The sequence below is a fragment of the Haemaphysalis longicornis genome, unplaced genomic scaffold, assembly GCF_048455015.1.
Source record: "Haemaphysalis longicornis isolate Haplotype H1 unplaced genomic scaffold, Haemaphysalis longicornis Haplotype H1 scaffold_7, whole genome shotgun sequence".
NCBI classification, from domain to species: Eukaryota; Metazoa; Arthropoda; class Arachnida; order Ixodida; family Ixodidae; genus Haemaphysalis; species Haemaphysalis longicornis.
The window spans coordinates 2528340-2552678 of NW_027526422.1; the positions used below are offsets into that span (position 1 = coordinate 2528340).

A 24339-nucleotide genomic window follows, 5' to 3' on the forward strand; every position below is an offset into this window, starting at 1 on the left:
GCGGGGCATCGCTGGGACGTCCTTCGGCGCCGCTGCTAGCACGCGGCTGCGGGTTGCTGCCGGTGGCCTCTGGTGGGCGTGAAGAGACCCCGTGGCCCCCTCCGTACTTCTCCCGATAGGTGAGCGGTGGAAGCGCAAGGTTCCACAGCTCTCCTGCTCTCCCCGGCAGTCCACCGGCGGCTTCCACGTGCGTGTGTGCGTGTTCATCGCGCTCGTTCATCGCGCCTTCAACGAATAACAACAATGAATGCTACCAGGGTGTTTTGTGAAAGGTAAGCACTCCGTGACGAATAAACAGCACGCACACATGCACGTGGAAGGCGCCGGCTTACAGGAGGCCAGGGGAGCTCTCGAACCGGAAGTGGCAGAAGCAGACGACGTACAGAAGCAGAAGGCAGAAGGAAGGAATGCTCAGTAGAGGCCTCGCTAGCCATGTTGCGCATTGCAAAAACTGGCCGAAGCCGTGCGGCTTTCTCGCGCTCTTGTGAGGTCACCTGCAACGGCGTCGTGGTGGCGGCGAAAGGCCTTACCACGGATGCTCTGGCTACTTTGTGACTCGGCAGAATCGACAGCTGGGCTAGTTGGTATCCGTCCATCCTGAGCAGCGCTTAACAAAACAACGACGAGGAAGAAGGGGCACAAGACGCGACCCGACAGGGATCCCATGCTTGACAGGCGCAGAAGGAGCAGGCGAAAGGGGGAGCGAGTGAAGACGGAAGAGTCGGCCAGTGGGCGCGAAATAGGAGAAAAAGCGGGACCTCCCAAATTGGCGTTTCTGGCTGAAGGAGACGTCTCTCCTGAGCTCTGCTTTACGCCATCCCGGACGGTGACGTCACCGAAAGTGAGGGAAAAATGACGGGTGACGTTATCACTTGGGACTTGAGAGCAGCAGTGGGTGCGGAACATGGAGGAAAGAGAGCTTAGGAGAGGCACGGTGGGAGAAGTGTGGAAGAAGGGACGTGCTTTTTGGCGCTTTCGGTCGCTGGGAGCCGCGTCCTAGCAACAGGCGGTCAAGGCCGGCCCAGCGAGGCCCTATGTCACTGCGTGGCCCAGCCGACATCCAGTTGTCGGCAGGCGCAGACGAAGCAGACGACAGTGCGGTGAGCAAAGCTGGAGGAGATCGCGCGTGGGCGCAAAATAAATGGCAGGCTGATTTCACGTAACTTGACGTCGGGGCCTATCCTAAGCTTTCCTTTCCTCCACGGTGCGGAACAAAGGCCTTAGCAAACAGATGGCATACAACTCCCGCTGACGTTACTTAACTTTATGCTACTCCCCTGTACGTAACTTCCGTTGACGTCCCTTCTTGTTGCGTTTTAACGTGTGTCCTTAAATTTTGCATCAGCTCCCTTGCTCATTACCCGTCACAAAATATTTTAAAGCCATTGACACTTCAGCGTCCTTGTCGTAAATTTGAGATGGTCTCTCGCGCAGTTCTGCGGGGTCGCTCAACGGAGATGGGCTTTTCGGACCCACAAAGACAGGAGAGTGTGTGTAACGTTACGATGGGCATTGGCACTCACTTCTGTCGACGAACAGAGTTCCGGAAGGCTCTTTTCCGAGAAAGATAGGCAGGATGCGCTATGAAATGCCAGCTCGTCGTCGTTAGCGGCACGTAACAGGGGTGTAAGGGTATGAGCACTTAGCACCGCGTGGAGAGAACGGGGTCGGTGGCATGGTCAGGCAAGCTTTACCAACCACGCAGGAAACCTCACCGATGGTCTTTTCCCGAAGCTTTGCAGGAGCACGAACGCTTGATGTCTATCTCGTGGTTTCCCGCAGAGCTGCCACGTTCCGATTTCCAAGTTCCATTTTATGTAATTCCTGCCCGTTTGATGAGGCGTTGTAAAACATCACGCATGTGAAAACAGATTCCTACGGAAGCCGTGAAGGCGAAGCGGCCTAAAAGGGAAGAAGAAGGCACGGGCGGCTATCGGTAAGGGGATATGGGACCGTCTTCGATTCCAAATGAATGAGTAGCTTGATTTTGCCCAAGCAGGGGTTAGGGACGGAGGTAGACGGGCGCCTTCCACTGTCATACGGCGGCTAGTAGTAATTGGGCTCTGGCGGCGCCGTCGGCCATCTGAAACGCCCGGAGATGAACCTCCGGGAAAGAACAGAGCAGACGGCCTCCACTGCTCTGGCATAGTGCTGTTCAGTGCTGGGGTTTAACTCCTATTTCTAACGCACCAAGTCCACAGATTGGACGTGAGGTCGGCCCTTTCTGAGCGTCGCTTGCAAGAGCCGTCATATAGCCCGGGGTAGCAATGGCAAGAAGGACCGAAGCAAGTTCCAAACGACTGACGGATGCTTTCTACGGGGAGCAGCCTCTGCCGCAGCAAGTGTGAGCGCGCGGCGCCTCGTGAGCGTTGTGTGCCCCAACCGCTTCGCAGCGCTGCCTGACGACGCTGGACCTGACCTCGCTGGGCGTGGGCAGCTGCGTGGGCACGGGCATGTACCTGGTGGCCGGCATGGTGGCGCGTAACTTCGCCGGCCCCGGAGTCATCTTCTCCTTCGTCATCGCCGCCGTCGCGTCGCTCTTCTCTGGTGAGCCTCTTTCCGTTCTCCGCCGCAGAGCAGGCTGCCAATCCCTCACTGCTGTCGCAACCTCGAAACGCACGCGAGAACGCTAAGCACCCACACAGACACGTTAGGGTTACAGAAGAACTTATTGCTGGCCTTGTTGGTCAAGATCTAAGAACATCATTAGTGTTCAAGATTTCGGCGCACGCTAAAGATCCTCAGATGGTCAAAATTGAACCGGAGCGGCGTGCCTAATCGCCTGTGTAGCGTGGGCGTGGCTCATAATCAACGAGAGCATGATTAGCAGAGCTAATAAAAGGACACGAGGGAGATGACACGGACAGGCGCTACTTGCAAGTGTTCATTGGGAAAGACTAGCATCGTGCATTTATACCAACATCCACACATGCGCAAAGAAAACAGTGGCATTGGCGTTCGTTCAAGCATATTCCAGACTGCCCAATTTATAAGACTTTCCATACGTGATAGGTTTCATGCACCAGCCCCACTGCGCAATCAGCGAAAGGCTTTTCGTGTCTTTTTTCACGGGCCTCTTTTTGCTACTAGCAGCAATACGAAGGCAGAGTTGGCTGAGCTTGCTCGGGGATGAAAAGACAACAGGGCCACCATAGCTTGTTGCAACCTGTTTTAGGTTATGCGAAATCTTGTGAGGCTACGTAACCATTTCAGGTCGCTTTTCATTTCTGCACTGCGCACTGATCCTAGGCCTAACACCCTGCACAGGCCTTGCACAGGCTCAACCCAAGAAGCCCGCCCAACCTGCAGGAGCCTAACCCAAGAACGAGACTCAGGCTGAATGGGCGCCTTGTCGCGAAGCTATCGGCCCCAAGAGTAAACTAAATTTAATGTAGGAAAAAAAGACGCACAAAATTGAATTGATGATTGTTGTGATGTAATAATACTGAACTGTTACACACATAGGTGCACAAACCGATACTGTCTTCTTCAAATTTTGTATAATGTTATACGTGTAAATGCTGTATGTTTGTATTATGTCAAATATTGTATTACTTTGCCCTTCCTGCAATAATCCCTCATGGGATTGGCAGTATGAATGAACAAATAAATATTTATTGTTTAGTAAAGAATGATTTTATTGCTAGTATTCTTACCGGCTGCATGGGCATGGACAAAATTTCGTACAAACGTCTGGCTACTCCGGAAAGAGAGGTTGCATTTCCTGGGTCTGGTGTTAGTTTAAAGTTCAGGTTGGTTTTATTTTTAGATGGAGAGAAAATTAACATTTATTTATCGAGCACAGGCTGGTGTCCTCGCTCCGCGGGAGGCATCCCTCCGGGATTCCGTGGCTTCGATTGAAATCCTCTCACTCCCGTGTTGCGAACAGACTGAAGAAACACTTTCTTATGGCAGTCCCTTGCTGCAGCTTCCTTCTCCTGCGCACATTTCTAAACAGGGCTATTTGTCAAAGAGAATACAGACAGAAATACTAAGATTTCTGGCGCGCGGTGAAAGTTTTCATAGAGAAACAGAAAATGCTGTATAACAACCTGTTCATTTCAGGAGAAAGCTTAATTTCCCTATTAGTCTTAATTAACCTGATCTATCCTGGCAAGCCTCGCATTGTCTACAACATTACTTGAGCAGTTTGAGCTCATTACCACAAAAATGATTTCCCCCTAAACTTTTGCCCATGTATACGAAGAAAGTTTTGCGCCAAACTTTCTTCACCTCAGACCGCAGCCGCGGTAGACTTATTTAGTCCCTTATCAATTCATGATCATAAATTTAATGTTTGTGACAAATTTTGTGCAGAAGCCAAAATATTCCTGAACTATATTGTGACCAAGTTTAACGCCGAAGCTTTGTCCTTCTGCCAATATGTTTTTGTGGATATCTAATGGAAACTAGCGTGCCCGCTGTTTTAGTCGCCCCACGTAATTCCGCATTTCGCGCATGTGTCCTTGTCTGTCGAGTCCTCTGTGCAGTACGCTTAATCAGTGAGCAGGTGCGCGTACGTGGCACTGCAAAAAAATCCGTAATTTTACGGGCGTATTCTTCGTCAAAACACGAACGCCGTTATCGTTTTTGAGAATTTGGACGGATCGTCCGTTTTTTTATTTTCTTTTTGATCGTGAGAACAGAAAAATTGACCAGCGTGGCGCGGTGCATAGATCTTTTTCCCACGTGGACAATCCACCGTGTTCTCGCAGTGCCCGTTTCAGTGGCGACAGCGGAAGGAAGTGTCTCCCAATTAAAACGCATAAGTACTTATTCAAGATCGACTGTGGCCGACGAAATACAGTCATTTTGGAAATTTTGCCAATGGAAAAGTAAGTTGCATCTACCATCAACATGTCCGAAGATCAATTGTTAAAGGCCCGCAGGGTTCTTTTATGATGCCTGAGTTGCCTTTTCCTTTCGCTTTCTTTTGTGCTTGCACACAGAATGGCGTAGAACACCCGTTCGGTTGTTTGAAAGACTTTAAGACCAGCAATACGTATGTGTTTCAAGCTCGTATATTGGTGTACTTTGTTACTCCTACTCTTGTGGCTTTGGTACGCTCGCGTCTTTCACTGGCTGTCATGCAGTTAAGCGTTTAATTGCAACCTCGCTATTCTTGTAAAAGATGACCCCCGGAATCATATGTTCGGAGAGCATCTTATATTTACTGTATTCGTTGTACCTCGTGCACTGTGAAACAAAGATGCACGGACTACCCGCTGCTGTGGCTCAAGCGGCCAAAAACTTAATTCGACTCAAGAGCTGGTAGGTCCTTAGTCCAGGACTCCGTTGGTTGCACCGGCCTTCTTCGCCCTTTCGGTCGTAGCTGGTAAGTTCACTCTCCCACTGCTCGTACGTAGGACTGGGATTTCGATTCAAGTCGGCGTTATTCTGGCGCTCTTAGACCATGCGATGGGGAGTGGCGCGTCGGTAGGCGCGTGCTGCTTAGCCCAATTGAGGACGCGAGTTCGATCCCGGCTGCGGTGGCTGCTTTTCTGATTGGTGAGAAAAGCGAAAACGTCGGCGTGTTGAGATTTTGGCCTACATTCAGATTCCCAGGTGGTCCGAATTATTCACTACGGCGCGCCTCATAGCCGAGGTGGAGCGTTGGCGCGTTAAAGCCCACAACCACGATGCACGGACTGCTATATCAGTTTCATCAAATCACTGAAGTCGATGCTTCTTTGCTCGCAATGTCGCGAGCGCTTGAAGAAGAATGCGCCGTAGTGCGGCAAAAATGCTCGGGCGCCAACCGCATTATGGTGCGTCATCCTTGCTTGTGCGTGTGTTCTCGTATGCTAGTCCTAGAGCCTTGGAAAAATGCGCTGGCAACAACCGACTTGGCTGGATAAGTAGACAGCTCGCTCTATGCGAGAGTTTGTTACTAAACAGATGCTTTATCAGTTCCTTCATTACAAATATGTTATTCCTGATATTGTAGAGTAGCTAGAGCACTGCATGTTTCGCTCTAACTCCTGTCCTATGCGTACCTCTAGCCATGATTGGTTGCTTATAAGGGTTTAACACCAGACAGTCAATAATGGCGCTTGGCTATGGGCCTCGTCAAGGAAGGCATAGTCTATACCTTTGATTTTTCAGAGGCCGGCGTTAATCCTTTACTCCCTGTCTTAGTTAGGTCACCCAATGTGGTTCCGACATAAGTCCCGGTGAAAAACACGCCGCGCCGGTAGTTCATTAAAAAGAAAAAGTTCCTGCATTTTTGCAGATTCCCCACTCCATAGGGGCGATTTCCCGTGCAAGCCGTGCAAGTCGAACCCGCCTATCAGGAGGTGTGTTCGATTCCCGGCCGCGATGGCCGTATTCCTGATAAAAGCAGAGCCTTATGAATTAGCGGGAACTTATATCTTTCGATCTTCGGGTGGAAACATGCTTTGGTGTGACGGCGTAAGTTGCGGGCACGGCTGGCGACGGTGTCTGCCGGGCACAATACCACCGACTGGACCGTGCAAGCGCTGCACCTGCTAAAAACGCGTGTCCCTTCTTTCGTATCCGACATCGTATCACGTCCTCCTTTTCAAAGTTCAGCGGCCGTTGCGCCACAATACAGATTTTTATCTGGTTTTACGGTGCACGCCTTCGTTTAGATATTCTTAAAGTGAACAAGTACTGTTTCTATTTGCCGTTTACCATGATGTCTTAGCTATCCCGCTTTTTTGCTCCCGTGTTACATGTTAGAGTAGGAAAGGAATTATTTAACAGTGTGTGTGTATGTCTTGAGTTTGCGCTTCCTTGCTGTTAGTCGACGGTGGCCAGAGCCCGGTCAAGCTGCTATATTGCAGTTTTTTTTCGGCCACCATTTTTTCACCATCTTTCACCTGGTGTATTGTTTTGGTGAAAAAAATAAACAATCTGAATTAAGCGGAGCCCTCGAATCTTGCTGCTTCAGTTCCGGGTGGCAGCGGCGGCGTATTTCCGTGGACGCCTGATGAGCACGGCTGATAGAGAGAGAGAGTAAACTTTATTAAAGAAAAAGAGCCAAGTGGTTGGTTTCCTCAGTCCAGGACCCCGTTGGAGCGTACAGCCGTCTCAGCCCGGTGAATCAGCCGAAGCTGTTCTTCGGCGCTCGAGCTGGCCAGTTCTCCTTCCCACTGCTCAACCGAGGGGTTAGAAATCGCGGAAACTGAGGGGTTGAGCTGGCACTCCCACACCATGTGGTATAGAGTGCAGGGTGCTTTGCAGAATTGACACTGCGGGTGGTATTGCGTAGGCCAGATAAAGTGCAGCTTGGTAGGATGGGGAAAGGTGTTTGTTTGCAGGAGACGCCAGTAGCGCTCCTCTTTCTTGCTGAGAGAGGGGTGTGCAGGGGGAAGCGTTAGCCGGGCTAGCCTGTAGTACTGCGTCACCTCCTGGAATGAAGTCAAGGGGATGGCCGTCTCTAGCCAACTCTCTCGCGGCGCTCGGCTGGTCAGACCTCGAGCAGTCTCGTGGGCAAATACATTGCCACGGAGAGAAGTGTGAGCGGGTGTCCAGACAACCAATACCCTTTTCTTTGGAGGGTTCTGGCTTAAGATCTTCATTGCGGTGTGTGAGATGCGGCCTTGAAGGTAGCTCCTACACGCTGACTGAGAGTCCGTGATGACTACTTCCGCAGGTGTTTGCGTTATCGCCAGTGCTATAGCTACCTCTTCGGCCTGTAGCGTCGTTACTTTCGTGAGAGTGAGGCTCGTGACGTGGCTGTCTATCTTCGTTACGGTCGCCACCATGACTCCGCGTCTTGCATAATCTGCGGCGTCCGTGTAAAAAACATTTTCGTTGGAGCCATATTTTTTCTCCAGGGCTCTAACTCGCGCCTCTCTCCGTCCCTCGTGGAACTGCGGGTGCATGTTTCTTGGCAAGGGGGCCACTGTGATGTTACGGCGTAGTTCACCGGGGATATTTTCCGTCGATTCTAGAGGGCGATCAGGGATGTTCATGCCCAGTCTCACTAGAATGGCCCTGCCCGCATCCGTCCTTGATAGCCGGTAGCGCTGACTGAGCAGGTGGCCCTCAATCAGCTCGTCCACAGTGTTGTGAAGCCCAAGCTTGAGGAGACACTCGTTGGAGGTGTAGGATGGCAAACCCAGCGCTTGTTTGTACACCTTTCGCAAGAGCGTATCCAACTTGTTCTTCTCAGTCTTCGTTAGTAGAGCATAGGGCGTAACATAGGTGAACCTTGAGACGACAAATGCCTGGACAAGTCGAAGTGTGTCAGCCTCCTTCATGCCTCTTCCTTTGACCGTGATCCGACGAAGCATGTGAGCAATCTCTCTACTCGTGCTTTCCAAATTCCTTATCATCGTTGTGTTTGCGCAATCTGCTTGGAAAATCATGCCTAGAATTTTGATTTGCGGAGACGGGGTGACGGTGGCACCGTCCAGCATGATGTGCATTGAAGGTGCATCAGCTCGCCTACCGCCTTTACGGCGCACTAGGAGCAGTTCCGATTTTTCTGGGGCGCACGAGAGTCCACAATTCTTGGCATACTTGTTCACCGTATCAGCCGCCATTTGGATGCGGTCCTGCATCTCCCCGACCGAGCCTACACCGGTCCACATCGTGATATCGTCGGCGTAAAGACCATGGTGTAAGTCGGGGATTGACGCCAGTTTTGCAGGCAGGCCGATGAGGGCAATATTGAAAAGGAGGGGCGACAAGACCGCTCCTTGGGGCGTGCCGCGTCCGCCGGTGCGAATGGGTTTTGTTTGAAAGTCTCCAATCTTGAGGGTGGCTTGGCGTCCAGAGAGAAAGTCCCTGACGTAAGTGTACGTGCGGGTTCCACATCCGAGTTCATTGAGATTAGTCAGTATGGCTTCGTGAGTGACGTTGTCAAAGGCCCCTTTTAAATCAAGCGCTAGGATGGCTTTAGGTGTGTGTCTGTTGGCGCGATCTATAATGTCCTCCTTCAGTTGAAGCAATACATCTTGCGTCGATAGATGCTGTCGGAACCCGTACATGGTTGGTGGCAACTGCTTCGTGTCTTCGAGGAAGTTTTGCAACCGGTTGTGCACGACGTGTTCGAGCAGCTTCCCGATACACGACGTGAGCGATATCGGCCGTAGGTTTTTGATGCCGGGGTCCTTGTTTGGTTTAGGTATTAAGCGGACCTCGGCGGATTTCCATTCGACTGGTATAGTTCCGCGCTCCCAGCAGCCATTGTAGTAGCGCGTAAGGGATGCGATAGAGGCTTCATCGAGGTTGGCCAAAGCTTTGTTTGTGATTTGGTCCTGACCTGGCGCGGTATTTCGGCGGATTTTATGAAGCGCTGCTTTCACTTCAGACGTGGTAATGGGCGCATCCAGTTGCGGGTTTGGATGTCCCGTGTAATCAGGGGCCGCGTAAGGGGGGTGCGTGGGCAGGTATTTCTGCTGCAGTTTACCGAGCAGATCCTCTTGCGATCCCTTGAACTTGTGTATAATGGTCTGAATTATCTTGGAAGTCACGCTTTTGCCTTTCGCAGGATCAATGAGGTATCTCAGCAGTTTCCAGGTTTTGGATGCGCTGAGGGTCCCCCGCAGCCCGTCGCAGAGCTGGAGCCAGTTTTGATTGCAGAGCTCCGCTGCGTATTTTGAGGCCTGCTCAGAGAGTGCGGCTATTCTCTTTTTAAGTTTCTTGTTGTGGCGTTGCCGCTTCCACCTCTTGATGAGGCTGCGGCGGGCCTCCCACATGTGTAACAACTTGGGGTCAACACATGGAGTCTGAACCGTAGTCTTGATTTCTTGCGTTACCGATTTAATATCTTTTCGAATTGATGAAACCCAATCATTAATGTTCTCGATTTCTGAGGTAGATTGGATCGCCCGATGCTCCCGGAACTTCGTCCAGTCTACGATTCGGGCTACACCAGTATGTACTCGGTATTCCTCCCCTTCGACAGCGGTAACTATAACTGCGTGGTCACTACCTAGGTATTCCCCGGTGTTTTCCCACGTGGCTTGAGAGACGTTTCGCCCAAACGTGAGATCCGGGCACGTGTCTCTGGATACACTATTGCCCAGTCTGGTAGGTGCAGTCCAGTCGGTGAGGAGCGTGAGCTCGTGCTCTTCAATTGAAGCCATGAGTTCGTTTCCTCGCCTATTTGAGTAGTGGTATCCCCATACCGGGTGAGCTGCATTGAAGTCGCCTAAAATTAGCAAGGGACATGCGTCAGCCATCTGTACTGCTTGCTGTATGAGACTGCGGAGATCTGACAGCTTCCTCTTTGGCCTGCAGTACAGGTTAAGAATAAAAATGCTGTTTCCTTTCCCAGGTTTACGAGGTATCAACTCTGTGAGAGTTCCCTCCGTTCCGGATTGCCGTAGCGTGCGTTGCACTGCAGTTACCCTCTTGCTGACAAGCGTGTTAGTGTCGCCCCGTTCCGCGTCACCGTATGTGACGTAGCCAGGGAGTCTGGCATACGAATTGAGTTCCTGCAATGCGATAACGTCCGGTTTGTCTGTGCACGACTCAATGTACTGTGAGAGTGTCCCAAGTTTTGCTTTGATGCTTCTCGCGTTCCATTGCCACACTATAAGTTTTTGCTCTTGCCTCCCCTTGCGGCTATCCATGAATAGGTCGAGTGAAGTCTGCCTGGTCATGGGTATCTTGCGAGGACGGACGAAGATATGGCTTCTCCCTACGTGAAGTTCGCACCGCCGATGCGCTTTGGCTTTCCAGTGCGTCTAGTCTGCTTAAAATAAGGCCGATGGACTGTTGGAGTTTAACTATGCCATCCGTCATTGTTTGCGCCACTTCATTTAGCTTGTCGGCCAGGTTCTCCTCTCCCCCTGTTGTCTGCATCTCTGGCGTCTCACTACGTCTTGGCGTGTCATTCTGCTTGTTATTGTCGTCTATCTTGCGCCGCTTCTCCGCTCCTCCGCTCGTTTGCGCGGAGGTTGGTTTAGCCTGTGAGGCAACCTGAGCGATTGTAGCTCTGAGGATTGCCATTTCTTTCTTAAGGGCTTCTATTTGCGACTGCAGTTTATTGCATTCCTCACATTGGGGTTTAGGGGGTTGAGCTGTGGGAAGGGCAACTTGAGACCAGCTCACCTGTGAAGTCCCGGAAGCTTGGGCCCTCATGCGTCCTCTGTAGCGCTCAGCATCCGCGGCTGGTCGGGACCTGGATCTGGAGTGGGATCTGGAACCGTCCCGGGTATCGTGCCTGGAGTCTTCAGGTCTGTGTTTTGAGCGGGACCTCGATCGCCTCTCAGCTGCCGTCGTGAACCTTTCCAGCGACGGCCACTGGCTGCGAGGACTGGAGCGAGATGATGATCTCAGTCTTGGCCCGTCGTCCCACGAGACCAAGTGTTCAGATCTGTCCTTGGATGCTCCTCTTCTGCCACTTGAGTGCTCTTTACTCTTCTCCCAGGCCTTGCGCCGGAGAATGTATGGTTCCCGAAAACGTTTTTGGCATTCTCTACATCCTGTGATGTGGTCGCCATTGCAGAGGTCGCATTTCGGATGGCATGGGTGGTTCAGCGCTGGGTCTCTCACGCCGCACCTCTCACAGGTGCGGATTCCGACGTTGACACATACGTCTGCTCTATGTCCTGTACCGTGACAGTTGGTGCAGTATGGAATGGTCTTCTTGTAGATGAAGCATTTCATCTCAACGCCCTTGTAATAAATGTAAAAGGGTACCTTATGACCTTGTATTGTACCCAGGTAGCACAGGACTGTTCGGACTAAAACAGGCCGGTTTACTTTGGCCGGTGATTTTCTGTCCGGCCGTTTTCCGGCAGCCATGTTCGGCCCATGTCCAAATGTGGGCCTTTTGGCCGTATACGGCCGTACTCCCATGGCTGTCCAACGGCCAGTGTCCGTCGGCCAGTCGACCGGCTTACGGTCATACGGCCAGATTCCAGCCGTAGGGCTCCGGCCATTCTAAAGCCACCCGTGTACGGCCGAAGTACGTCCGCCGGATGACATCCGAGATGCGGTTGTCGGACTCCAGCCGGACTAGAGCTACCGGAAATACGGCCGTGCTACGGGCATTGGAGTTCAGCCACAGTACGTTAGCTTTACTCAGGCCGGCCACTGCATGTCGCGCAAGCAGATGACTCATTCGCGCAGTGCAGAAGCAGCACAAACCCAGCATTTTGGGTCCAATGCAGCCACATCAAAGTGAGCTCGCGCGCAACCACCAGCAGTCAAGCTTTCATCGCAGCCTTGCTTAATTACCAGCCTCAATTGACAGCAAAATTCATTTATTAAACAGTGCTCACGAATTGTCGTTCCTTTAATTGCTGTGCCTCATTTACTGCCGAACACAGAAAATATTCAGTTCTTTGTAGAGCTTGAATAGATGTATTGTCCAGGTCCTGATATCCTCTGTGGGGCGGCTTACCTGTAATAAACGGGGAAAGAGAAGGGGGGGGGGGGGGGGGCGGCGGAGGGCGCATACTTTAGTGGGTTGAATTTCAGAGAGATAAATTGCGCCGCTTTTAGCCAATTTTTTTTAGGGCAATATTGCGGAACACTTTCATGCTATGACTACATAACCTATTTTTATAACAGTTGCTTGACCAATTTTGATGTATATAAAACCGGCGTGAATGCCTTTACGAAGCGTTTTGGTTCTCAACAAAACACTCAGGACCATTTAATATACCTCCTTCACAAAAAAGGTATGTCCAGTTTTTGCCCATTTTGCTTGCAAAGACATTTTCTACTCGATCAACTTTTGTGATGATCTTGCGCAGGGCTGATCCTAAGATGGAGCGAACAAGTACTTTCATTTTCAATCTATTTTAATGTTGTTTTCATGAGTATACGTCCACACCATTTAGTCCAAAAGAGCTTAATTTTCTTCTAATGTCATACTACGTTCAAAAAATTCTAAACGCGTCGAGAATGACTCCCTGCTTCAGGTGGCTGCAGTTGTATCCCTTTGTGTTCACGCAAGGAAAGGCGTAAAATTAGAGTTACATAATTTGTTTCAAACCAATAACATAGCAATGGTAGCATACATACAGGAAACCTTGCATACTGCAACGAATAGGGCAATAAATATTTTATTGGTCAAGGTTGAATGCGTAGGGTTCTCAACCCGTCGGAGGCAAACTTGCGCCTCTGGAAGTTTATTTATTTATTTATTTTATTTATTTATTTATTTATTTATTTATTTATTTATTTATTTATTTATTTATTTATTTATTTATTTATTTATTTATTTATTTATTTATTTATTTGTGTATTTATTTATTTATTTATTTATTTATTTATTTGGTGCCTGCTTGCCTTTGCATGCATTACAGAAGGGATATACATAACACTAAGCATTAAATTAGCATTAGAACTAGCAGAGCTCTCGAAGTTAATCAATAAGCGCAAGGCAGCTGACATACGGAAGTATAATATGGAGAGGATCGAATACGCTGTAAAGAACGGAGGTAGCCTGAAAGCAGTAAACAGACGTCTTGGCGTGGGGAAAAATCAGATGTATGCACTTAAGGATAAGCAAGGCAATGTCATCACAAATAGGGATAAAATAGTCACAGTGGCCGAGGAGTTCTATAGGGATCTGTACAGTAGCCGGGACATACAGGATAATGCCGAACGAGACAGTAGTTCAGAGGAGATAGACATCCCACCAGTAACGACCGAAGAAGTAAGGAAGGATTTGAAAGAAATGAAAGGGGGCAAAGCACCTGGTGAGGATCAGATAACAGCAGACCTCTTGAAGGATGGCGGAGAAATTGTACTTGAAAAACTGGTAAACCTGTATACACAATGCCTAATGACCGCAATGGTACCGGAATCTTGGAAGAACGCGAACATCATCCTAATCCATAAGAAAGGCGACATGAAAGACTTGAAAAACTACAGGCTGGTCAGCTTACTGTCAGTCGTCTACAAGGTATTTACCAAGGTAATCGCTAACCGAATCTCTGCAACCTTAGATTTCAGTCAACCTAAAGAACAAGCAGGGTTCCGTAAAGGCTATTCAACAATGGACCATATTCACACGATCAATCAGGTGATAGAGAAGTGCGCTGAGTATACTGAACCCCTATATATAGCCTTCATAGATTATGAGAAAGCATTTGACTCGGTCGAAACCCTAGCAGTCATTCAGGCATTACGGAACCAGGGGGTAGATGAGCATTATGTAAGAATACTAGAGGATATCTATAATGGGTCTACAGCTACTATCATCCTCCATAAGGAGAGCAGTAAAATACCTATAAGGAAGGGTGTCAGACAAGGAGACACAATCTCTCCAATGTTATTCACAGCATGCTTACAAGAAGTATTCAGAACGTTGGATTGGGAACAGGTGGGAGTAAGGGTTAATGGAGAATACCTCAGTAACCTCAGATTTGCTGATGCTGATAACGTTGCCTTGCTAAGTAACTCGGTGAGCGAATTGCAAAGCATGCTTTCCGCACTGGGCGAACAGAGTAGAACCGTGGGCCTGAAAATTAATATGCAGAAAACTAAAGTAATGATCAATAACCTCGGGACAGCACAGCAGTTTGAGATAGATGGCGAAGCAGTGGAAGTGGTAAGCGAATATATCTACTTAGGCCAAGTTGTGACCCCAGATCCCAACCATGAGGCAGAGATAATTAGAAGGATCAGAATGGGGTGGGGTGCATATGGCAGACATTATCAGATAATGAATAGCAGCCTACCATTGTCGTTGAAAAAGAAAGTGTATGACAGCTGCATCTTACCGGTACTCACCTACGGGGCAGAAACTTGGAGGCTCACTAAGAGGGTTCAACTTAAATTGAGAACGAATGGAGCGGAAAATGATAGGTGTAACATTAAGGGACAAGAAGAGAGCGGAGTGGGTCAGGGAGCAAACTGGTGTTAAAGACATATTAGTAGAAATTAAGAAGAAGAAATGGACTTGGGCAGGGCATGTAATGCGAAGGCAAGATAACCGCTGGTCATTAAGGGTAACAGAGTGGATCCCTAGTGAAGGCAAGCGCTGCAGGGGGCGGCAGAAAGTTAGATGGGCAGATGAGATCAAGAAGTTTGCGGGGATAAATTGGCCACAGTTGGCACAGGACCGAGGTAATTGGAGAATAATGGGAGAGGCCTTTGCCCTGCAGTGGGCGTAGACAGGCTGGTGATGATGATGATGAAGCATTAAATATGAGACAAAATAATAAAATAATTCTACAAAGCGCGCTGAAAATCGTCAATATAAACAGTTAATGCAATCATACGTCGAAGATAATTACAATGCAGTATTGATGTAAAATAAAATGAATCGCGCAAGGCGTCACCTTTAAAGGAAAGTTAATAATTTGCTTTAAGCTAGCGGTCCCACTTTGCGATATGTAGAATGGCGCTTGGATATACTTCTCCCCTTCTACAACAGTTTTCGAATGATAGATATTACGAAAAAAGTTCAACCTGTGGTTTCGTCTGTGATCTTTCACGTCCTGCCATTGCAGTTTACTTTTACTTTCTCTCATGCTAAGTTGAGCGTGCCAATTACCTATACCAATCGCACTGACATATTCTGTATGTTTTCGAGCGTATCAACGAGATCTTTGGTGTAGGGATCGACGAAAACACATGCGTACTCCAAGATTGAGCGCACATGAGTGAAATACGGTTGTTCTTTTCAGTTAGATGGAGGTTCACTGAAATTTCGTCTCAAAAAGCCAAAAACATATGCAGCCGTAACTTTTATGGTGTGAACCTGCCTATTTAACCTCTAACCACTCCCTAAATAAACTCCTAGGTATTTATATTCCTCGGCCGTTGTCACAGCAGCATAATTTACGGTATACGTATCCAATTGAATGAAGGTTTTCTTGTGAAGGTGGCGTTAACACACTGTTTAACATCCAAAAACTTTTCTGAATCAGCACACCAGGATGTTATTAAATTCAAATAAAGCTGCAGGTATACGGAATCACGTTCATTCGCTATAGTCCGGTTAACTACACAGTACTTTTGAACAAAGCTATAGGGCCAATAGTAATAACAATGCAAAAACCGATTCATTCAGTCCATAGGATGAAATGTACTACGCAGAAGGTGATATGCAACACCATCATTTGCTTTTTTGCAGTCCAAGAAAGCTTATCTATTGCAAGAGCCAAATCGTGCGTGAACTCAACAATCTGCGTTGAGCAAGAAAATCCTGACAAAATCCGTGTTTGCTAGGACGCTGGCGATTATGTTTACCCAAATGAGTCATATCCCAAGAGTAGCTAAGCTCACCTTCAAACATCGGAACTAAATTAACAGCTAGGCTTCGTCAGTGACAAGGCTCTGTTGTTATCGCAAATTTAAAATAATTTTTTTTTCTAAATAGGCAGTCGTAAAATCCCCTGAAGTAACATAGTGCAGGGCATGAAGTTGATCCTACCAATGCACGAGCGAGTCTCTTCTACGTTTATCACCAACAACATAATGCAGCATTGCTTGTCGCAGTTTAATTGTAAGCAGAATAACTTGCGCTTTTGCTCGCACTTGCCTTTTTTTGGTGGGGAGTCCTTGACATGGTGGCGGTTTAGCTCCTGCGTGGTGGCGGCTTGCTCGACGCCCTTGAAGGCCAGTTATTTTGGTGAACCATCTCCATCTCAGATCGGACATCTCCGGCGGGTCGATGTCTCCAATGCTCTCCCTTTCTTGAGCGGGCGAATAGCCTCAAGCTGATACGTCGACGAAGCCGGCGGCAGAGGCGTGGTAGCGGCGATGACTGGCGAGGCTTAGCTCACCCGTCGGTGTGGCACAGTCTTCTTGTGGCAATAAATGACATTTCGATGGCCTAAAAGGTTCCCTGCTAATGTCCAGTGAGTCCTTGCACCTTGCCCGTTCACCGAGAACACTCATTATTGTTTGACAAACGATGTTCATTCATTTAAAACGTAGAAACACGGAGCGGATGAAAAACGCGTCCCCGTCGTTCGGCTCCCTAACGGCTTTTTCTCCCCCCACGAAAAAAACCGGTCGGTCTCCTTCCAAACACGTCTGTGCATGAATTCTCGGCGCCCATGCGCGAGCCGTTGTTCGGCTGTAAGCCGTTTGCCGAAAAAATGACGTATAACCAGATACCTTACATAGGCCGGTCTCCTCTTGAACACCGGTTGCCAAATATTCTGTGGCCATTCGCTTGCCGTAATTCGGCCGAGGGCAGCTAACCGAATGAAAAACGTATATTTTGGGGCCGTACGTCCGCCGGACGCGCGGTTAACCGTTGAAACAACGAATGCACGGCAGCCGCGCTCCGGCCGGTCTCCTTTCGAACACCAACTGCCGCAAGAATACGCATATTCTGTGGCCGGTCGCTTGCCGTGCTTCGGCCGATTACCGCTTCCCGAAGAAAAAACGGATGCCCTAAGGCCGTAGTTCGGCCGTTCTCTTTCTCAACATCGGCAGCCGTAAGAGAACTGAATATCTGGCAGCCGGTTAGCTGCCGTTGTGCGTCCGGACACGGGCGGACGGAAAAATGCCGAAGCGCTGGTTGCCGAATGTTGGCCGTTCAACGCATGATCAGTGGTTGCCAGAACCTGGATTCGGGCCGGACATGCCAGAAAGCGGCCATAGACGGGCCGGTCTTGGGGCACACTTTCTGTGCCGCCTGGGTAATGACAACACAGCCCGACATGCCCAGGCGGCGGCAGCTTAGGAATTCATATCCTGGGCACCAAATGTCTTCCAAGACTTGCTCCATCGTGTACTGCGTTGGTATGCCACGAATGACACCTTTGCACGAATCGTAAGGTGAGAGACCATAGAGATTCACCAGGTGGACCCTTCCTTGGACGGTGAGCTGAGTAATCCGGCTTAAGGCTTTTGCTGCTTGTTGGTGTGGCGTGCTGATAGTTAGAATGTTCTGCTTCTCGTCGATGCGGACGCGGATTTCAGCTTCCCTCCATGACAGGTTGGCTGCGTTGAGAATGCTCCATGCCAGAAGTGCCGGGCTGACCGAGCCGAGGTCGAGCCCATTCTTTGGGCGCATCACAAGCTTGTAGTCTTCCTGTGGTAAGGGCGGCGGTTTGGGCCTAGACGTTTCCCACCGTGGTTTTAAAGCTGGCTTCGTTGGAGTAGAGTCCCGTTGTTGCTTAGCAGTTGAAGCGTTGGCCTTGTTTCTTCGTTTCGCCGACTTGCTCATTACTTCTATCCACTTGTCCCACTTGTCGTCGACATTGGAATTTTCTCCTTCGTTGCAGCGATCTTGCGTCTCCATCTCGTCGTCTCGTGGACCGTGCTCGCCGGGTACAGCGCACACAGCTTCGGCTGCCGCGCTCGTGCCCGCCCCGCGCTCCATACCCGTGGCAGGCGCCGACCACCGGGGTTAGGGTTAGCGCGGTGGCATCCGCTTCGAATTGTCAAATCGTTGCAAGAAATGAACTCACGAGCTTGAGAGTTGGTTCTGCGTGATCCTGGTAGCTTCGCGAAAACGTTCTTTTTGTTTGCACTGCCGAAAATTGAGACTCTCCGTCCACTTGGAAACAAATCGCAGGAGCTAGCGGACGGCTAGGAGCCACGGGGAAATCGAAAAATGAGCCTAATAACGCTATCGCGTTAAAACACTTCCCGTGGGCCCGGCGGAATCGAACTCGAGTCCATGGCGTTATGAAACCGTCGTCTATCCGATTGCTTCATTTGGACATAGCGGAAGCGGTTTGGATTTGGAGAGGAGTGTCTGGTGCTCACTCGACAACCAAAGGGTCCGTCACCAGAAAGCTTCGCGTTCAACCATCGTCACTTCAGACGAAAGGGTGCGCGTTGGTGGCGGTGGTGGTGTTTACTGACGAAGGGATCTAGTCTGGCGTAATATGCCGGCAACTGCTCGCCCCGTTCAACACTTTCTTCTCGCTTTGCGCGGGAAATCACCAGGAGTCACTGAGGCGTGTGTCCCTTAAAAACCGGAGGATAAGGCGCACAATGTCTCTCCTGGTGATCCAATGGCCTATAGGAAAATTTATGTCATCCCAAGAGGCATGCGGAGCGACTCTTTTTTACCACGAGTGTGAATTTTGACGTATTTCTGTGTAACTAATTTTGATGCAATTATACGTAGTACGCAATGGGCAACGGGCTGCTCCTAGCAATATATTGGCATACATGACAGCGGTTTTAAGATTTCTCCCTAACCGTCGCATGTGTGAAAAAATAGGGAAGAAAAGTTTATCGGATGACAAATGGACAATAAAATAAAACGACCACCCGAAAGCTGTTTATTCCGTTCTTTTCAAGTTTATGATATCAGCTCCATGCTTTTTTAGTTTTAGATGAATGAGTTCTTCACTTCTATGTATTCGCATCTATGTTTGTTAAGCATACATGCAGCAAAAGAGAAATTTGGGCCAATCGGTTTGGAATCAAGCTTAACAGCGCTGCAAAATCCAAGTCGTGTGTGCACAGCATGGCAGTGTCAAGTATGTCAAGTTAGACGTCCCAGAAATGCAGGTTTTCCCAATGACGCACCTGTTTCTGCCTAAAAAAGGTGTAAATAAGTTGAAATGTGGGAAAGAAACTCGACAGAGAAACACGGGGGACGCGCAACAGGTCCTTCCGTGCCTCCGAGGCAGTTGCTTTAATTAGTAAGATTGCAACTAAAGGTAGTGTTAATGTGACCTTTTCGGCCAAGAGTAGGCTGCAAAACGTTTGTCCCAGAGTTGGCAATAAGTCATGAGGGCCAGGTTCGCCCATGAGTCGTGTGTGTACGGTGAAACACCACCGCGAGTTCGTTCCGTGGAAAGGCAATGCGGTGCATTCCGTTCTCTTGTCGTCCGGTAAGGGTATGTGGGGCACAAGGGGCGCGGCCTTAATGTTCGTCTGAGCGAGCATCAAAGCTCTTTAAAAGTAATGCCTCTTTCACATTTCTCGGCCCATTGCTGCGCGTGTGGCTGCAGTCCGGAATTCGGCCGCGCGACCGGAAACTGTGCACAAGGGAAATTGCCGAAGCCTTTGCCTTCCACAAATATCTTGATGCATGCGTAAGTGCGCCGTCGCTTGCGCTGCTACATTAGGGGTTAATTTCATTTAACACGCAAGTGTTCTATCCCGGGATGCACAAACATTTGAGCTTCATCATATGCGTCACGGAAGTGACGCCTGTACAACGAAGCAAGCGGCCTGTAAAGGGTGCACCCCTGCAAACAGGGTCTTCTTACGGGGAAGCAACCTTTAATACTGAACGTACCTTATGCTTAGGGTTCTTCGTTTTCAGGTTTTACATTTTAACACGAAAGTGTATTATGCCGGACACACCAAAATTTCACTGATGCCATATCCACCACGGAAAAGACGCCGTTACACCTTTGCCGAAGCGACACGCCAGCATGACGTCACTCGCCAAGCACACCCACAAGACAGCCGCCGACCCGCTAATCATACTCAGCTTCAGATTTCACTGCACATTTCACTTTCGTGTTTCACCGTTTTCTATGATAGAGGAATCAACCACAGTTTTATTTCTTCTCTGGTACTATGTTTTTTGTGCACGTCGACGTCGCAAGCAGCTGATCCGTGTAGTGCCGTCTGCTTGTATTATAGAAGTGGCGCTTTCTAAAATGTTTTAGCATGCATTCCCGCGCAACTCGAAAGAGGAATATGTACATTGAAATAAAAACTGCGACCGTAACAAAACGTGGTGATGTCTTGCATACTCATTTCCCAGTTGGCGTTGTAATTGAGTCCCGCAGTGATCTGCTGTGTGTGTTGATTTTCTTCTTTGGAAAAGACGCCGCCGCCGCTACCGGTTGGCACCGCCGGGTGTTCACTTGAAACTGCAGTGCACAAGGCCTGTAGTGCGCTCTAGCTTCTTGATGAATAGATGCTATTGTCTGGCATTTTGGTTAATGCAACTAAGCTTACTTTTTACTGGCAAGCCTCTTTTCGTTTGAGCGCCTTAATGGGAGCTCACCTATTAACGTTCCTTTGCGACGTACTGCATCTTCACCCACGGACTTAAAAACCACCGTGCACCAATAAGAAAAGCTTAACAAATACACATGAATGTTCACAATGATCTGGTTTGCTTATTTTAGATATGTCACATCTTTACTGAAAAAAAAAATAAGACTCTTGCTTGCTAGACAGCTAGCGAAAAGTGGAAAAACCAAAATGGTTTTTTTTTGTTTATTTTGATCTCAGTAAAGAAGTGACATATTTCTTAAAGAACAAACTAGGCCGTTAGGAACATTTCTATAAATTTGTAAAACCTTTCGCATCGGCACGAGCCTGTGGGACACACATAGGAATGTGATCTGGTGAGTCTCCCTTAAAGGGAAGCTGAAGCGCTTTCCAAAAAAACTGAGTTAGATTAACAGTTATATTGTTTCTTCAACGCTGATTCCGAATATCACATTTAAATTTATCGTACATGAGTCCAAGTGGCATTTATCTTGCAAAGAGCGCGGCCCCGTTTGAAAGACGCGCGCTTTTCGTCTTTTGACGCCCCTGATTGGTTGCGCCCGTCATGACGTCAAAGGAGGACACCCTTCGGCCGCGCGGGTTGTCGGAAGCATTCCGATCGATCGCACGGTTGCCTTTGCGGCAATTTAGCTTGCAGTTTAATTTTCGCACATGACTGGAAGTTTGTTTTATAATTTCCCGTGCTGTTGGTTCAATAATCTTGGAGCTTAAATGTGCTTTACACGACAGAACCCCAAAGCAGTGACTGTGACGTCGAGTAGTGGGTTCCATCAAAATATTTTTGAATTAGGCAACCAGCATAGGGGGATTTTATACCTTATGTTAATACTAGGTACTGCCTTAACTGTTTCTTATTATACACAAAACCATTTATGCCGAAGATTAATGGGCGTTTTATAAACAATCTACCAGCGAAAAGCACGTACGTGCACTGCGCGAAAAAATAGCGTTCATGCGCTGTAAACGTATATGCGAGAGACATCTTGCCGGTACACGCATAAACCAACAAGCAGACTCTGCTTTCGCATTTCCTTTGTTCGTTGTCGCCCACCCCAGCCCCGTTACTCATCCCCGTACACAGACCCACACGCGCGCGCAATTTCAGCAGCAGCGCTACGGCGCCTCCGCGATTGCTAGCTGCACTTCGATGAGTGGCGTCTTACTGCTTCACATGCATTTATTCTGAAAACACTGCAGTATACTAGTGCCTGCTCAGCATTGTTGGCTGTAGTAGAGCTTGATTTTCGCTTGTGCGTTGCGCATTCTGCTACAATATTACGGCCACCTCGTTATAATTAACAGACCAGTCGGACAAGGCAGTTACGTTGTAGTTACGTTACTTTAGGTAACAATCACCAAACGTTTGTGATAATGAATCGTTGGCCTCTTTCAGCATTTCTAGATTTAAGCATTTACCGCGCTAGTCGGACAGAGGCCATATATTTACTCTTCGCTCCTAATTTTTTTAGTATCATCATTATATATATCACCGACTATCACTGGAGCACACTTGAGGTTCAGTGACAACAAGTGCTTGCCAGGTTATAATATGCAGCCACACGGAATCTTGGGCAAAAAATTAGGCCCCCCGCAGTCAACACAAATTATGGCACGGTGGTGGTTCGGAGTTGTGTTTTTTTTTTTAATTCCAGACAAACATCACCCTATCGTGACATGTATACTTGCAAAATAAGTAATCTGGTTGTCTTGGTTCTTTTACTTTGTAGGAATACTGTTTACCTCTTAGCCGGGAGAGAACTTCTATCAGGATTGGTCCCTTGTTTTAGTTTCGCCAAAAAATTGTTTTTTTTAACACTGTCCTGAGCCCACCGGGAAAGAAAACCGACACATTTAACGAAACAAATATTTCCTGAACAAATGTGACTTGGTTTCTGGAATGGAACGAAACATCCCCGGCCAAAGTACAGCAGTATTCCCCATCCTTCCTAAATCTAGAATCTAGTGTGAACATTCACGTCCGTCGCATCAAAAGAAAAAAAAAACGCATTGGAGCGGTTTACAAAGTATTTAACGTAGTGTAGTATATTCTCTGTCATCAAGCACAGCCACCTCGGCTGTCGCTTCCGTATGTTATCAAGCATCCCGGCATGGTATTATTCTGCTTAGGAATACGGCATTATAGCGTATGCCTCTTTGGCGTTCGTGCATACTTTTTGAACACGAAAATTGTACAAATGAGTGCTATCAACCACAACAACAACAAGTATCATTCACAAGGAAACACGGCGAAAAGAGCATGGCCGAGGCGGCCGATCCGGGCGGAAGTCCAGGTATGACGTTTTCCAGCCGGTTTTCGCCCGCGCTCTTCGGTCTTCCGGCATCGCGCGGCGAGATGGGGGCGGGGCATCGGGCCACTTTTGTTTGCTCATTGCGCCGCTTCTATTGCATGTACTGCGAAAATATTTCGTACACATAAACTATTCAATGTGTACTTGCTGCTAGTCAACTTTTCTTTTAATTCTAAAACCGCTTCACCTTGTACTGTACTCGTTCTCCAACCTACTGGGACTCCAGGCGGCGTCATGTCGACACTTTCTGTCTGGCGCTATTGATTCGCGATCTTCGCTCTGCAGGTTTAGCCATCGAAATGTATAGCTTGCGCGAATTAACTGTCGAACACGATTTGTTTTACGATTGGGCATCCTCCTGAAAAAGAAAAAGAAATACGAAAACAATCAACCGCAAAACGGAAATTAAAAGAAAGAATTCGATGCCGTTCCGCTATGTCAAGGATGAGCAGCAAAGTGGTGGTGCCGAGCCTCAACGTGAGCGACAGTACGCTTCGACCGGGGCGTAGTCCCGGGAGTGCACAAAAAACACGTTTGTTTGTAATTTGCGACTGCGTATCATTCCTAGTTAGTTAGTCGAATAAAACTTGGATGGACCGGGGTTTTATTCCGGCGGAAAAACAGGGCCCGTCGGCTTCCATCCCGCGGAAGCCCCTGTGTTGCCAGCGGACGGGAATTCCACAATGTGCACAATCTAACTGCGGACGATGATGCAATTTTTAAAAGTAAATCAAAGTGAAAACTGTAAATGAAATGTAAATGAAAAGTAAATGAAATGAAAACCACAACTTCATCGTGAAGTAATAACAAATGCAAATGAACCTCAGCGTAATGATAAAGGCGTCTTAGTGGCTAATTGTCGCATAGATGGTTTCGAGGTAGTTTCAATAAAACAAGAGTTAGAGCCGTTTACTGTAATCATACTCCCTCCACAGATGGTCTTGCTTCACTGTGCAACACTCCGTGCGGGAAAACCGTCTTACAAAGACCACGCACACACCAAACCCTTTAAAGATGGCTTAACCTCTGAACGCAAGTACATTGCTGGGAAGGCATTTTTTAGGGTAACTATAAGCCGTCTTACAGAAAAAAAATGATGGCTTTATGACTTTTTTTTTTAATTTTTTAGAAGTTTTTTTTTATGTCCTGAACACAGTTTTACAATCGCGGGGACTTCAGTGGGCACGGGAAG

At 48.4% G+C, this 24339-nt stretch overlaps 1 protein-coding gene across 3 annotated transcripts in view; it reads left to right on the forward strand.

The window, feature by feature from the left end:
* Positions 1-24339, forward strand: part of LOC144144303 (putative cationic amino acid transporter) — a 234690-nt gene that overhangs the window by 125439 nt on the left and 84912 nt on the right. For all 3 annotated transcript variants that reach the window (XM_077675685.1, XM_077675683.1, XM_077675684.1), the window contains one exon: positions 2394-2547. In XM_077675685.1, coding sequence (XP_077531811.1) covers positions 2394-2547 — 154 coding nt within the window. The remainder of the gene's footprint in view (positions 1-2393; positions 2548-24339) is intronic.